Source organism: Notechis scutatus, chromosome 2 (genome assembly GCF_049901735.1).
Source record: "Notechis scutatus isolate UNSWTSFEM ecotype Mainland chromosome 2, rNotScu1.2, whole genome shotgun sequence".
NCBI lineage: Eukaryota > Metazoa > Chordata > Lepidosauria > Squamata > Elapidae > Notechis > Notechis scutatus.
In genome coordinates this window covers 20,754,211-20,767,851 of record NC_142010.1, presented here as the reverse complement: position 1 = coordinate 20,767,851, position 13,641 = coordinate 20,754,211, and the positions used below count along the sequence as shown (strand labels likewise).

The 13,641-nt window shown below is 43.0% G+C and overlaps 1 protein-coding gene across 4 annotated transcripts; it reads right to left on the bottom strand.

Moving 5' to 3' along the window:
• Positions 1-721: 721 nt before the first annotated feature.
• LOC148131892 (uncharacterized) lies at positions 722-11,916 on the bottom strand. 4 transcript variants are annotated; one of them, XM_087953617.1, is made up of 4 exons: positions 11,062-11,916; positions 9,020-9,601; positions 8,261-8,387; positions 722-4,862 (listed from the first exon to the last, which is right to left on the bottom strand). In XM_087953617.1, exons 2-4 carry the CDS (start codon positions 9,431-9,433, stop codon positions 2,896-2,898), a joined length of 2,508 nt encoding a protein of 835 aa, XP_087809743.1. In that variant the 5' UTR covers positions 9,434-9,601; positions 11,062-11,916; the 3' UTR covers positions 722-2,895. The 4 variants fall into 4 exon arrangements, with proteins under 4 accessions (XP_087809743.1, XP_087809745.1, XP_087809742.1 ...); XM_087953619.1 differs by lacking the exon at positions 11,062-11,916 and adding an exon at positions 8,474-8,711 and having other exon boundaries at positions 9,020-9,082; XM_087953616.1 differs by lacking the exon at positions 11,062-11,916 and having other exon boundaries at positions 9,020-9,956.
• Positions 11,917-13,641: the final 1,725 nt, after the last annotated feature.

Sequence of the window (13,641 nt, the reverse complement as noted above, 5' to 3'; positions counted from 1 at the left end):
TCTATTCTTGTAGGCAAGATACAAAGTGTAAAAAAAGTCTTCAATTATACAGCCTTCAGCCAGTACACAAGTATACAGAATGTGAGTAGAAGAGTGCACTAATTATATGAAGTTACAAAAACAAAGGTATCTGGACATTCCAATTCTATTAACTTCAGTTGTATAGTGAGACATATATTTCACTCCCTAATATGCATTGTTAACCTTTTACACAAGGCATGCAAGTTGTTATCTGCATATGTCTTCCTTTTGCACACATTTCTGCTATGCATATGTTTAAAGCTAATTATAACATTGGTTCTACCAATCTGCGTGACACTAATATTTAAATTTATGCTCCTGTACCCATCACTTGCAATATTCTTTAAGGGAATGCACTGGTCACTGAGTTGGCAGTTACTCTAAAGTAGTTCTTCTCAAGTTCATCACAATCATTTTAGTTTTCATCATCTTGAATATCTATAGATTTGGCCAGCTCAAGGGCTATTCAAAAATTAATAGCCATTGGATTTTCTTCCAGGGGTTTCTGAATATTAAGCAGTTGATCAAAGTAGTATTTTCCACATCCAACTGTGGACTGTTACCATATTTTAAGAAAAGGAATTGGTCCATAAATTTTATGGGAGCATGTATTACATATCTCTATGTGTGCAAATCTGTATGTATGCATACGTACCATTGTCAAAAACCACACTCCAAATGAAATAGGCCCAGAGCAAAAAAATGTAGATAAAATGTAATAAAATTTCATTAAAATAAGGAAAGAAATTCCTATTTACATGCACCATTATATCTTACACACCCAAACATGCCCTTTCCATCTTCAAGTGAAACAACAAAGACATGAGAGATTGGGGAAGGAGTAATTTTGCTGGAAATAGAGAGGGGAAAAATACAGGTTTAGAACCAAAGGTGTATGTCTCAGAGGAAGAGTGAATTGAGGAAAGGAGAAAAGGCCCACCACAGACCTTAGAAAAACAGTTAAAATGTTTGCAGGCAAGCAAGAATAAATACAACCCTCCAAACCCCAGAGTTGGGATCAGGATTAAGGACTGGCTAATACTTATTCACAGTTATGTCTATAGTCATTTATACCCCTAGCCCAGTCATTCAATATAGATGTCTGCTCCCAAATACACTAAGTCAGCATCCCCAACTCAACTCACACATAAATAAGAAAGAAAAGGGGGGGAAAAGGGTTTTGGATAATCTATATACTACTACTAAAAGTCTAGTCATGACCTTAACTGGGTAACAGGGCTACCCAGTTGAACCAATACACTTCAAATTTATTTATAAAATTTATAGGCCACCCATTTTGCCTCAAGGTTACACTGGACAGTTTATAGGCTAACTTACAGAATATGTCCATTCTGGGACCAATGACTCCCAAGGGAATGAAATTTGGGGGAAATTATGATTGCCTCATTGCTGCGGACTGCTGATATATTGCTGGAACAGTTTCGGGTGAGAGTGTCCCACTTACTCTCACAATCCTTTGCACCCTCCTCCACTCAGAAGCAGGCACTTACTTGCCTGTTGGGAAGAGAAGGGAAAAGGGAAAATTTCCAATGCTCCCTGCCAGATTCCCACAAGGAAATTCAATGGGAAGGCCAGCAGGAAGTTGGAGTTCACTTCTGTTCCCACACCTTTTTTGCTCAACAGTGGTCATACTGTTCTTCTGTTTAAGGAAGATAAGGAAATAGCAACAGCACTTAGACTTATATACCGCTTCACAGGGGTTTACAGCTCTCTCTAAGCTGTTTAGGATCAGCATATCACCCCCAACAATCAAGGTCCTCATTTTACCAGAAGAATGAAAGGCTGAGTCATTCTTGAGCCTGTGATGACCCAGGTGATACAAAAGCAACAAAGTCACAAAAACAGGTGTCCCTTTAATTCCTTCAACTTGGCTTCAAAGGTCCAATTATCATTGACTGGAGAAAAAACTCCCCCACAAACAGTTGTGAAAAAGAAAAACTTCAGTTCAAACTCAAAATACATATAAATTATAAATAGAAAACAAACAACACAAACCACACTGAAGCAATTAATGAGACAAGGCAGGATAAGGGCTTGAAGACGTCCACAGATATCGAAATACACACACTGGGAAGGACGCCAGAATTCAGATAAGAACTGACAAACTAGAAATATTTTCATGCTTTGCTTCCAGTACCCACCCATGCGCAGTTTGTCCTTTTAAACAGTCCTCACAGCTACAGCCCATGAAGGGGATCAAGGCCCTTTCCTCCCCCGTAGACCACACCATTCACGTTTCTCCCTTATCTGCTCCTCCCTGCATGCCCTTGGATGAAGAGGCGATGGGCCTGGGTTTTCCTCTGAATGCCCAGCTGGCCTGTGCCCTTCCCCAGTTTCCTCCACAACCTCCTGAGCTACTCCTATTTCCTGTCAGCTGTTCCTCCTCTCCCTCAGAGTCAGATTCCAACAGAGCTAGTCAGGATCAAACTGCTGGCAGTTGGTAAAATTAGCCTGCAACCCTAACCACTGCACCACCACGGCTGTGAAATGATGTCCCAAAGGACATAGTCAAGTGATTTAATAAACATCTAGGTATTCCCTAATATCTCAGTGCAGATATAGTTGATTTATATTGTACCTACAACACAGACAAGATCTTGGCCTTCCTCTTGTAATAACTTGAAGCTCTTCCAAATCTTTTTCATCTGGCCCATCCATTCAATTTCTTCTCTTCGCCACCTTTCACTCTAACTCATTTTCTCGAATTAAATAATGCATTCCCTTTTAATTTTGGCATATTGATCAGAAATGGAATCACTTAAGTTCTTTCCATATTGCATGCATGTACTGAGCCTTTCCTCCATGTAACTTCTTTTATCAGAAGTTCATACTCTGAAAGAAGTTCCTTGCTTATTATATGCAGGCAGGTGGGTTCTTCTTTGTGTGGCTCCTTTTATGAAAAGAGAGGGAAGTGTTGTGACTGAAACTCTTTCCACACTCCTGGCACTCATATGGTTTCTCTCCTGTGTGGATCCTCCTATGTGAACTGAGGGAGCTGCTTGTATTGAAACACTTTCCACAGTCAGTACAATGGTATGGTTTCTCACCAGAGTGGATCCTCTTATGTGATATCAGGGAACTGCTTGTGTAAAAGCTCTTTTCACAGTCTGAGCATTTATATAGCTTCTCCCCAGAGTGGATCTTCTTATGAGAACTAAGGTGGCTGCTTTTACTGAATTTCTTTCCACAATCCAGGCACGAATATGGTTTCATCCCAGTATGGATCCTTTCATGGGAACTAAGGGAAGCACTTTGGCTGAAACTCTTCCCGCATTCCGTGCACTTATATGGTTTCTCCCCCGTGTGGATCCTTTTATGGGCAGTGAGGGAACCACTGGTGGTGAAGCTCTTTCCACAATCTGTGCATTTGTATGGCTTCTCCCCTGTGTGGATCCTTTTATGGCAGGACAGATTTCTGTGTTGGCTGAAGCATTTCCCACACTCCGTACATCTGTATGGCTTCTCTCCTGTGTGGATCCTTTCATGAGAAATAAGATCAGTACTCTTGCGGAAGCTCTTTCCACACGCTGTGCATTTATATGGTTTCTCCCCTGTGTGGATCCTTTTATGGGAAATGAGTTCACTGCTTGTATTGAAGCTTTTTCCACACTCCATGCACTGATACGGTTTCATCCCTGTATGGATCCTTTCATGTGAAGTAAGGGAAGTGCTCTGATTGAAACTCTTTCCACACTCCATGCACTTATATGGTTTCTCCCCTGTATGGATCCTTTGATGACTGGTAAGGTTATTACTCCAACTGAAGCTTTTTCCACACTCCATGCATTGATACGGCTTCTCCCCTGTGTGGATCCTTTTATGGGAAGTAAGATCACTTCTACTTATAAAGCACTTTCCACAATCTGTGCATTGATACGGTTTCTCCCCTGTGTGGATCCTTTCATGGGAAGTAAGACCACGTCTCATTGTAAAGCTTTTTCCACACTCCAGACATTTAAATGGTTTCTCCCCTGTATGGATCCTTTTATGGGAAATGAGATCACTGCTTTGACCGAACTTTTTTCCACAATCCATGCACAGATATGGTTTCATCCCAGTATGCATCCTTTCGTGGGAAGTAAGGGAAGCACTTTGGCTGAAGCTCTTCCCGCAATGCATGCACTTATATGGTTTCTCCCCTGTGTGGATCCTTTTATGAGCGGTGAGGGAACCACTGGTGGTGAAGCTCTTTCCACAGTCTGTGCATTTGTATGGCTTCTCTCCTGTGTGGATCCTTTTATGAGAAGTAAAAGCTATACTCATACTAAAACTCCTTCCACATTCCATCCTTTTATATTTCTTTCCTGCATGGGACTTTTTGTGCAAAGTAAGATCACTGCTTGTATAGAAACTCTTTCTGCATTCTGCACATTTATAAGACTTCTCCACTTTATGGGTTGTTTTACGGGTGTTAAAAGTACTGCTGTCACTAAAGCTTTTCCCACTGTCTGAATATTTATGTGATTTTGGTATCTCAATGTTTTGATGTAAAGGAAGACATAGATTCAGATCTTTTTTTCCACGTTCCTTGCATTCAACCTTCTTCTCTTTAGAGTGGGTTCTGCTACGTTCACAGATGACTGATTTATTGCTGAAAGTTTTCCCATCCTTTAAACAGCTTTTTTCTTTGTGCAGCTGGATATTGAAGTTGCGATTTTCTCTATGCTGAAAAACAGACGATTTTCTCTTCCTATTATTCAGCCAGTGTTCTTCAGTCACATTTGGTTTCCTTCGATTTTGAAATATCCCTTTTGTAGTCTCAGTCTTTTCCAGAGAATTCACACCCGATTCTTTATAATATTCAGGCTCTCCCCTATCATCTGTTTGGAAAGGAAAAAAGAGAAGAAAATTAAACATGAGACATTTAAGACGTAAAATGAAGTGCCATCACATCATATTTATTTATTATTTTTTATTTTAACATTACCAAGATTATTCCTCTAAGCCAGGGGTCCCAACCGCCGGTCCGCGGACCGGTACCGGGTCGCGGAACAAGCCTTACCGGGCCGCTGGTTGCTGGGCGCCGCCATCTTTTTGGTAAAAAAGCAATTTTTCGTCAAAAGATGGCGGCGCTGCGCTTGGTGAGCTTTTCCGGTAGAAAGCCATTTCTACCCGAAAAGCTCACCTGAAGCGCTGGCGCTACCATTTTTGACGAAAATCACTTCCGTGATGTCACCGGAAGTGATTTTCGTCAAAAAGATGGCGGCGCCCAGCTGACGCTGAACCGGGCCGCTGGCGCCCAGCTGACGCCGGAACCGGGCCGCGGCGTCGAAAAGGTTGGGGATCCCTGCTCTAAGCTACATGGTGGTGGGAATATGTCTGGGGCTTTGTTGACTTCATTTCTGATCCTTGTTAAGTTATCTCCAGAATGTTGGACTGCTAGGGGGCACCTAAGGTAAGAGGTACCACAGAGCTCCATTATTTTTACTCATTAGGGAAAATAATTTGAGGTCAAGATGAAAGCAGCATCTAGAGTTCTGGAGTGGAATATGATTAACATTCAATTTTAAATGTGGACGAAGACAAGTTGAAATTAAATGAAGAGAAAACGGAGGTGCTGTTGCTATAAGTAAACTGTAGTTAAATGCTGGGATTTAGCATGTTTGAGATGACTCACCGGAAGCTCTTAACTATATGCACAATCTATGACTGTGTGCAAAAACATCATTTGAAATGAAACTGCTGCTCAGTACTGTTTGAATGTACAGCCAAATATCGCGCTAGCTTGGACTGAGCAAATGTGCCACCCTTACTATCCATTGAGCAGGGTTGTCAAATTCACAGCCTGCAGGCCAGATGTGTCACGCGCTGGCCGCGCTATACCTGGTTTAGCAAAGGGCTAAACGTGACGCCATGATGCCACAGGTTTGACACCCCTGCCATAGAGGAAAAATGGTGAAAACTGAATGAATTAAGATGCCCAAGGAAAATTATATCATAACCTGGCAGATGTTATTTTTTTCTCATGGACTGCTTTGTTCAGTATTGGTGTTAAAGGAATCAATGCATTGACAAAAGTAGTGGTAATAGTGAGCCTCCTTGAAAGATTACCCACCTGGTCTAACACCATTGACCAGCAACTATGTTTTCCATTGAACTATTTGTCTTTTCACAAAGCTTCTGATGATTCTAATTATTTATGGGCACTTGATTATCCAAATATGTGGCAGAAGATCAAATGCCTTCTTGTAATCAATCCTAATTTTCTATTAAAAGTATTTATTTAGGAATAGCAATAACAATAGCATTTAGACTTAATACTGCTTCACAGTGCTTTGCAGCCCTATCTAAACAGTTTACAGAGTCAGCATATTGCCCCCAACAATCTGGGTCCTCATTTTACCGACCTTGGAAGGATGGAAGGCTGACTCAACCTTGAGTCAGTGAGATTCAAACAGCTGAACTGTTGGCAGTCAGCAGAAGTAGCCTGCAATACTGTATTCTAACCATTGCATCACCACGGCTCCTTATTTTTATTTACATAGATGTCTGTATCACATACATGACTCCGGACATGACTCACATATGGTCATTTCCATTCTCGCTAGGAAAAGTACAGACCTTAATCTTTGAGAAACTGGTAAAAATATACCTTCTCCACATATTTCAATCCAGAGCAAAATGGAACCCTTACCCATGAAATCCACATTCTTAGCATCCCCCCACCCCCGAAATTAATAAGCTGCTTACCTCTCATCAAAATGAATATGTGTGTGTGTGTGTGTGTATATATATATACACACACACACACACACATATACATATATATTGTATTCAGCTTTGTTCAGGTATTTTCCCACGTCATTATTGTGCTTTTAAAGTTGTAGCAACGTTTCGGCAGACAACTTTAAAAGCACAACTATAATGACGTGGGAAAATACCCGAACAAAGCTGAATACCATACATGTGAGTACCCACGAAAACTTAAGAAAACATATATATATATGTAGGTCTAGGTGTGTTCGGGTCTTTTCCCGTGTAAGATTAAGAGTATCTTGGCGACGTTTCGGCCAGGTCCCACTCACCATCCTCAGTCTGGTGCTTTTGGTTTTGTGCCAGTGCAAGCAGTGTGTGATTGGAGCTGCCGCCTCTATAAATACTGGTGGTGGGGGCTAGTGTGCTGGGCTGGTTGGCTGTGCTGCTGCCTCTTGATTGGTTGATGGAGTTGATGTTGGTATAATGGGCTGTGTGATGGCCTTGTGAGTTTTGTTGTGGAGATATCCTGGATCTTGTACTGTAATCTCCTGGGTCAGTTTTTTGTTTTTGAGATTACAGCACAAGATCCAGGATATCTCCACAACAAAACTCACAAGGCCATTATGCCAACATCAACTCTATCAACCAGTCAAGAGGCAGCAGCGCAGCCAACCAGCCCAGCACACCAGCCCCCGCCACCAGTATTTATAGAGAGACGGCAGCTCCAATCACACACTGCTTGTACTGGCACGAAGCCGAAAGCACCAGCCTGAGGATGGTGAGTGGGACCTCGCCGAAACGTTGCCAAGATACTCTTAATCTTACACGGGAAAAGACCCGAACACACCTAGACCTACCTACCTACCTACCTACCTACCTACCTACCTACCTACCTACCTACCTACATACATACATACATACATACATACATACATACATATATATATATATATATATAATGTGGATCTTTGGTTATTCGGGTTTTCTCCCGCATAAGATTGGAAGTATCTAGGCAACGTTTCGATGAAGTCTCATTCATCATCTTCAGGCTTGTGTCTTCGGCTCTGTGCTTCTCAGAGTAAATATATATATAATTTTTCCTAAGTTTTCGCAGGTACTTACATTATAGTTGTGCTTTTAAAGTTGTAGCAACGTTTCGGCAGAATCTCATCTGCCATCATCAGGCTTCTGTATTGTGTTCGTCTGTGAGTCAGACTTTTACAGTTGTTTCAGTTTCAGTTTCAAAAAACTGAAACTGTAAAAGTCTGACTCACAGACGAACACAATACAGAAGCCTGATGATGGCAGATGAGATTCTGCCGAAACGTTGCTACAACTTTAAAAGCACAACTATAATGACATGGGAAAATACCCGAACAAAGCTGAATACCATACATGTAAGTACCCGCGAAAACTTAAGAAAACATACACACACAGACACATATGTATGTATGTATGTATGTATATATGTACATATGTATATATCCATTTATTTGAACCTAGAGCAACACAAATCTCTTACCCATGGTTTCCACATTCTTAGCATTTTCCAGCATGACCTCTCTGTACAGGGACTTTTGGTCAAAATCCAGCAGATCCCACTCCTCCTCAGAGAAAAATATAGTTACATCTTCAAAGGACACGGGGATCTGTAGTATAAAAGCACTCCTTGTTAATTGTACAATTCCAGAAAATATTCGCATATTCTTATTCTAATGGAAAATATTCTACTCACTGAAAACAACCCTTGATCCACTCCTGGGACAAGCTGAGGAAAGGAAATGGATTCCAATACTTCCTACAAGGTTGCTTATCAAGCAAGTAGGTATTTGGATGTTCCTATATGATATTTTAATCAATGTCTTATCCAGTAGGACATACACAGTCTTCATTGAACAACTAGAAGAGGTTGTTGAGAGATGTCCTCAAGAAGATGTTTGCTATGCTATGGATGGTAACACTGGGAAGATGCTCTGAAAATTTGTTTAGATCAGAGATATTAAATTGGCGCGGAAAAGACTCAGACTCAAGACAATTTCTTGAAGGAGATGCGATGCATCTCCTGATAGTTTAGAACCATAGGTGGCCACCTCCACGAAATGCCCATAAACCTGAAATAGCAGTGAAGAGAACATTACTGCCCCTTCCCCTGCTTGTTATATGACCTTGGAAACAATCAGGATGAAGGGGGACAGAATCATTTGTCTATCAAGGATACATGTTATTAAAATCAACCTGATTATATTTTAAAAATTGATTCATGTTGTTTTTATGATCTCACCTGCTGCTTTTGCTGAATTTTCTGCTCCACACAGCTTAGGAGGAAACCTTCGGCTAAGGTCCCTTCCTGGGACCTGGTCTCTGCTCCATGCATCCCGACACAGCTCTTCACCCCAGCGGGCGGGGTGGAGAGCTGCAGGATTTTCATGGGGCCCTCTTGTTTCTGCCACTGATCGTAAAGATGATGGAGTTGGCTGCATGTGACTTGCAATCCCTCAGCTTCCTGGCAACAGAGCTCCCTGAAAGGGCAACACTGGACAACACAATGTATGCCTGCTTCTTCCAGAATGTTCTGCTTGGTTCTTGCTGCTTGTCCAAACAAATCCAAAGGCTCTTCTGAATCTACAACGCCACTTTTATTCATGGGAGCAGAATGGTAAGGAGAACCACCTTCTGCCATCTTGGAGAATGACATATTTCTCCCTTGAATGATTAGCTTCTATGGGAAAGTATGTTCAGCTTCCAAGGTAAGATGAAAATAAGTAGAATCCAGTAATCCAACACACTGGGAAGAACTTTTTTTCATTATTCAATTTGTTTAAAATTTACATTCATCAATCCACACACTTGAAAACTGAAGGGCCTGCAAAGAATGAAAACAAGAGGACAAAAAGCAACAGATTGAAACTAATCAAGGAGAAAAGCAACCTAGCAATAGCAATAGCACTTAGACTTATATACCACTTCACAGTGCTTTACAGCCCTCTCTAAGCAGTTTAGAGAGTCAGCCTATTGCCTCCAACAATCTGGGTCCTAAGGATAAATTTCCTGACAGAACAATTAACCAGTGGAACCACTTGCTTCCAGAAGTTATGGGTGATCCATCACTGGAACTTTTAAAGAAGAGATTGGACCATTTGTCTGAAATGGTCTAGGGCAGGGGTCTTCAAACTTGACAGCTTTAAGGCTTGTGGACTTCAACTCCCAGAATTCCTCCTCCAGTCGTTAGCTCAGGAATTCTGGGAGTTGAAGTCCACAGGTCTTAAACTTACCAAGTTTGAAGAACGTTTGACTATGGTTTCCTGCCTGAGCAGAGGATTGGACTACAACAGGGGTCTCAAACCTTGGCAACTTTAAGACTTGTGGACTTCAACTCCCAGAGTTCCTCAGCCAGCTTGCTAGCTGAGGAACTCTGGGAGTTGAAGTCCACAAGTCTTAAAGTTGCCACGGTTGGAGAGCCCTGGACTATAAGACCTCCAAGATCCCTTCCAACTCTGTTATTGTGTCATTCTGTTATTCAAACACAGCAGATTACAACTACTAATGAAAATAGTTGCAAAGGGGTGGAAAAATTTCTTAGCCATTAATACAGCATAAACAACGTCCACCTCACAAACTGTGCAGGTTAGAAATATTGAAGTTTGTGGGTTTAAATATTTTTATGACCCAAGCTGCTACTTTGGCAGATACTCAGATATCTAGGGAATATTGACTAGATCAGATGCAGATCAACCTGGTCCCTTGGACTTCTGCTGAAAGGACTATTGCCTTGTCTCCAAGTGGTTTAAAGGAGACACCTTCCCAAGATCCTCGACCTGCAGATGCTCTCAGCAGACAACAAACTCTGAGCCTGCTGGGGTCCTCAGGAGGGAGCTTGTGCAGAATTCCATCTTTAACCCAGAATAGCTCTTCTTTGAACTATGGTGCTGGAGAAGACTCCTGCGAGTCCCTTGGGCTGCAAGGCAATCAAACAGGTCAGTCCTACAGGAGATCAACCCTGACTGCTCTTTAGAAGGCCAGATCCTGAAGCTGAAACTCAAATACTTTGGCCACCTCATGAGAAGGAAGGACTCGCTGGAGAAGAGCCTAATGCTGGGAAAGATTGAGGGCAAAAGAAAAAGGGGACGGCAGAGAATGAGGTGGCTAGATGGAGTCACTGAAGCAGTGAGCTTAAATGGACTCCGGGGCAGTGGTGGTATTCTATCAGTTCGGCCCGGTACTGCTGAGCTGGTAACAGCAATGAGCAGTGGAGACCCAACCAGTTCTCTCCGCTGCTCTGCTGTTGTGCCTCACTCGCCCGCCTGCCTGGGCTCCCATACTCACCTTTATCTTCTGAATTTGAAGCGCAGCTGCTTTGAGCGGCACAGAAGAGTGCCGCGCTGCAACTGCTGAAGCGACCGGGATCGTGCAGGCTTGCAGGAGGTGAGTTAGAACACCTCTACACCTAAGCAAAGTGTACGTTTGGTGTGCACACGCACGCAAAGTGTGTGCATGTGCGCCCACCAAGCCATGCTCACCAAACTGGTGGTAAAAATATTTGAATCCCACCACTGCTCCAGGAGATGACAGAGGACAGGAAGGCCTGGAGGAATGTTGTCCACTGGGTCATGATGGGTCGGACACGACTTCACAACTAACAACAAGGCTCTTCTTGCAGAAGTAGCCTTACCACGCATATCGTAAAAATGATGCGGCTGAACAGGAAGTATAGGAGGTGGAAACTTGGGGAGGTTTCCCTACAAGACCCCCTTTCCAGATAAATCTATAAGCTGCCTATCTCACCCAATAAGAGGTCCTCAGGAGGGAGCTTGTGCAGAACAGAATCTTTAACCCAGAAGGGGCTCTCCTTGCAGAAATAAGCGTCCTACGGACCCCCTAAAAGGGGGTGGTAAATGAGTAGCTGGAATCCTGGGGTGTTTCAAGAAGAACCCTGCTCCAGATCCGGAGACTGAGATCACCCAAGCCTGGCTCGGCAGTTCACCAGAATCCGTCGATTTCTCCGCTTCCCTGCGAGAAGCCCAGCAAAGACACGCTTTCCAAACCCGGCAGCTGCAGGGTCAGCAAAGGAAGGAAGGAGCCGTTTGCAGGGTCGGTCCAGCGTTTGCAGAGGATGCCGCTTCCTGGAAAAACAGTCCTTCGGCGTGGGAACGGTCACTTCCTGCCCTCCCTTGCAAGCATTGGGGTGAGATGCTTCCCCGGAGCTTGCAAAAGCAATTCGGCTGAATCCGATGGCTGTTTGCAAAGGGCGCCATCTAGAGGGTCCTGCCTGCCAAGCCTGTGGGGCGATGGACGGGAAGCGAGGTGTTCAGGAATAGAATAGAGCTAGAAGGGACCTTGGAGGTCTTCCAGTCTAACACCCTGGCTCAAGCAGGAGACCTATACCATTTGGGAGAAGTGACTGTCCAGTCTTTTCTTAAAACCTCCAGTGTTGAAGCACCCACAACGTCTGAAGGAAAGCTGTTTCACTGGTTAATTGACCTCACTGTTAGGAAGTTTCTCCTTAATTCCAGATTGCTTCTCTCCTTGATTAATTTCCATCCATTGTTTCTTGTCCTGCCCTCAGGTGCTTTGGAAAATAAATTGAAAATAAATTGACCCCCCCACTCTTCTTTGTGGCACCCTCTCAAATACTGGAATATTGCTGTCATGTCCCCTTTATCCTTCTTTTCTCTAGACTACTCAAACTCAAATTCTGCAACCGTTCTTCATATGTTTTACTCTACAGACCTTTAATCATCTTAGTTGTTCTTCTTTGCACCTTTTTTTCCAAAGACTCAACGTCTTTTTTGTAATGTGGTGACCAAAACTGGATGCAGTATCCCAGGTGTAGTCTTACTAAGGCTTTATAAACCGATACTATGTGGACGCCCAGGATTCCCGGAGTGGGAGATGCCGCTAGAGCCTGGCAGGGACGCTCACTTAGTGGTTCTTCTGTTCCATGTGTGGCTCTGTCTGGGAAAATTTCTATCCAGGAACGCATCATTTCCAGAACCACCTGCTTCTTAGACAAGGTCTGGACTGGAGACCCCATGGAAATCAGAGAAGGGCACACCAAAGAGTTCTTGCCATTGAAATGTGCATTTGAAACAGAAAGTACACAAATGTTGTAGGAAGCAAACTTCTGAAATGAGAAAGGGGCTTAAAAATAGGGTGACTTGGAGGAAAAGGCAACATGGAAACATTCTATATGGAAAAAAGATTTTAATCCTCTGTGAGGAAGGTGGAATCCTTTAAAAAGGGGCCAACAACTGAACTGTCTTCTATACAGGTAGTCTTTGACTCATATTCCTTTGTTTAGTGGTTATTTGAAGTACCTTTGAAGCCATTGTCTACAGAGATTCTCAGTCATCCAGGTCATGGTTGTCCCAAAAGTGCTTTTTCAAGAGGCAACTGGACTTCCTTGGTTTTCTCTACGCCCATTTGCACCACTCGGGCAACCCCAAGGTCACAGATAAACCCCCAAATGACCTCAACAACTTTCTAAAAGAATACAAATGACAAGCTGTCTGCAAGGAGTATAAATTCTTCCATTCCCCACCATCCAATCAGAATTGAAGAAGCTCCTTGGATGGACATCTTCAAAGAGAAACAGTTGCCTCTTGAAAAAACACCTTTGGGATTTGAAGCCATTGTTCCCTACAGGCTCTCCAAGGGTTAAAGGGAGCGAGTGCTTCTCCCTAGAAAAGCCATAATGAGTTGGGGCTCTTCCGGCTCTCTCCTTTGCTGTCCTGGCGGACTTCTCTCAGAGAAACGGCCCTTTGAGGCATCTTGAGAACCTTCGGCAAAGAACCGTTGGAATGGGCGGGGCTAAGAATTCCCTCCTGTCTGTGAGGAGGAGTACAGTGATAAAGACGTCCTCTTCTCCTGGTAAAATAATACTAGCAATATTATAATAGTAATATA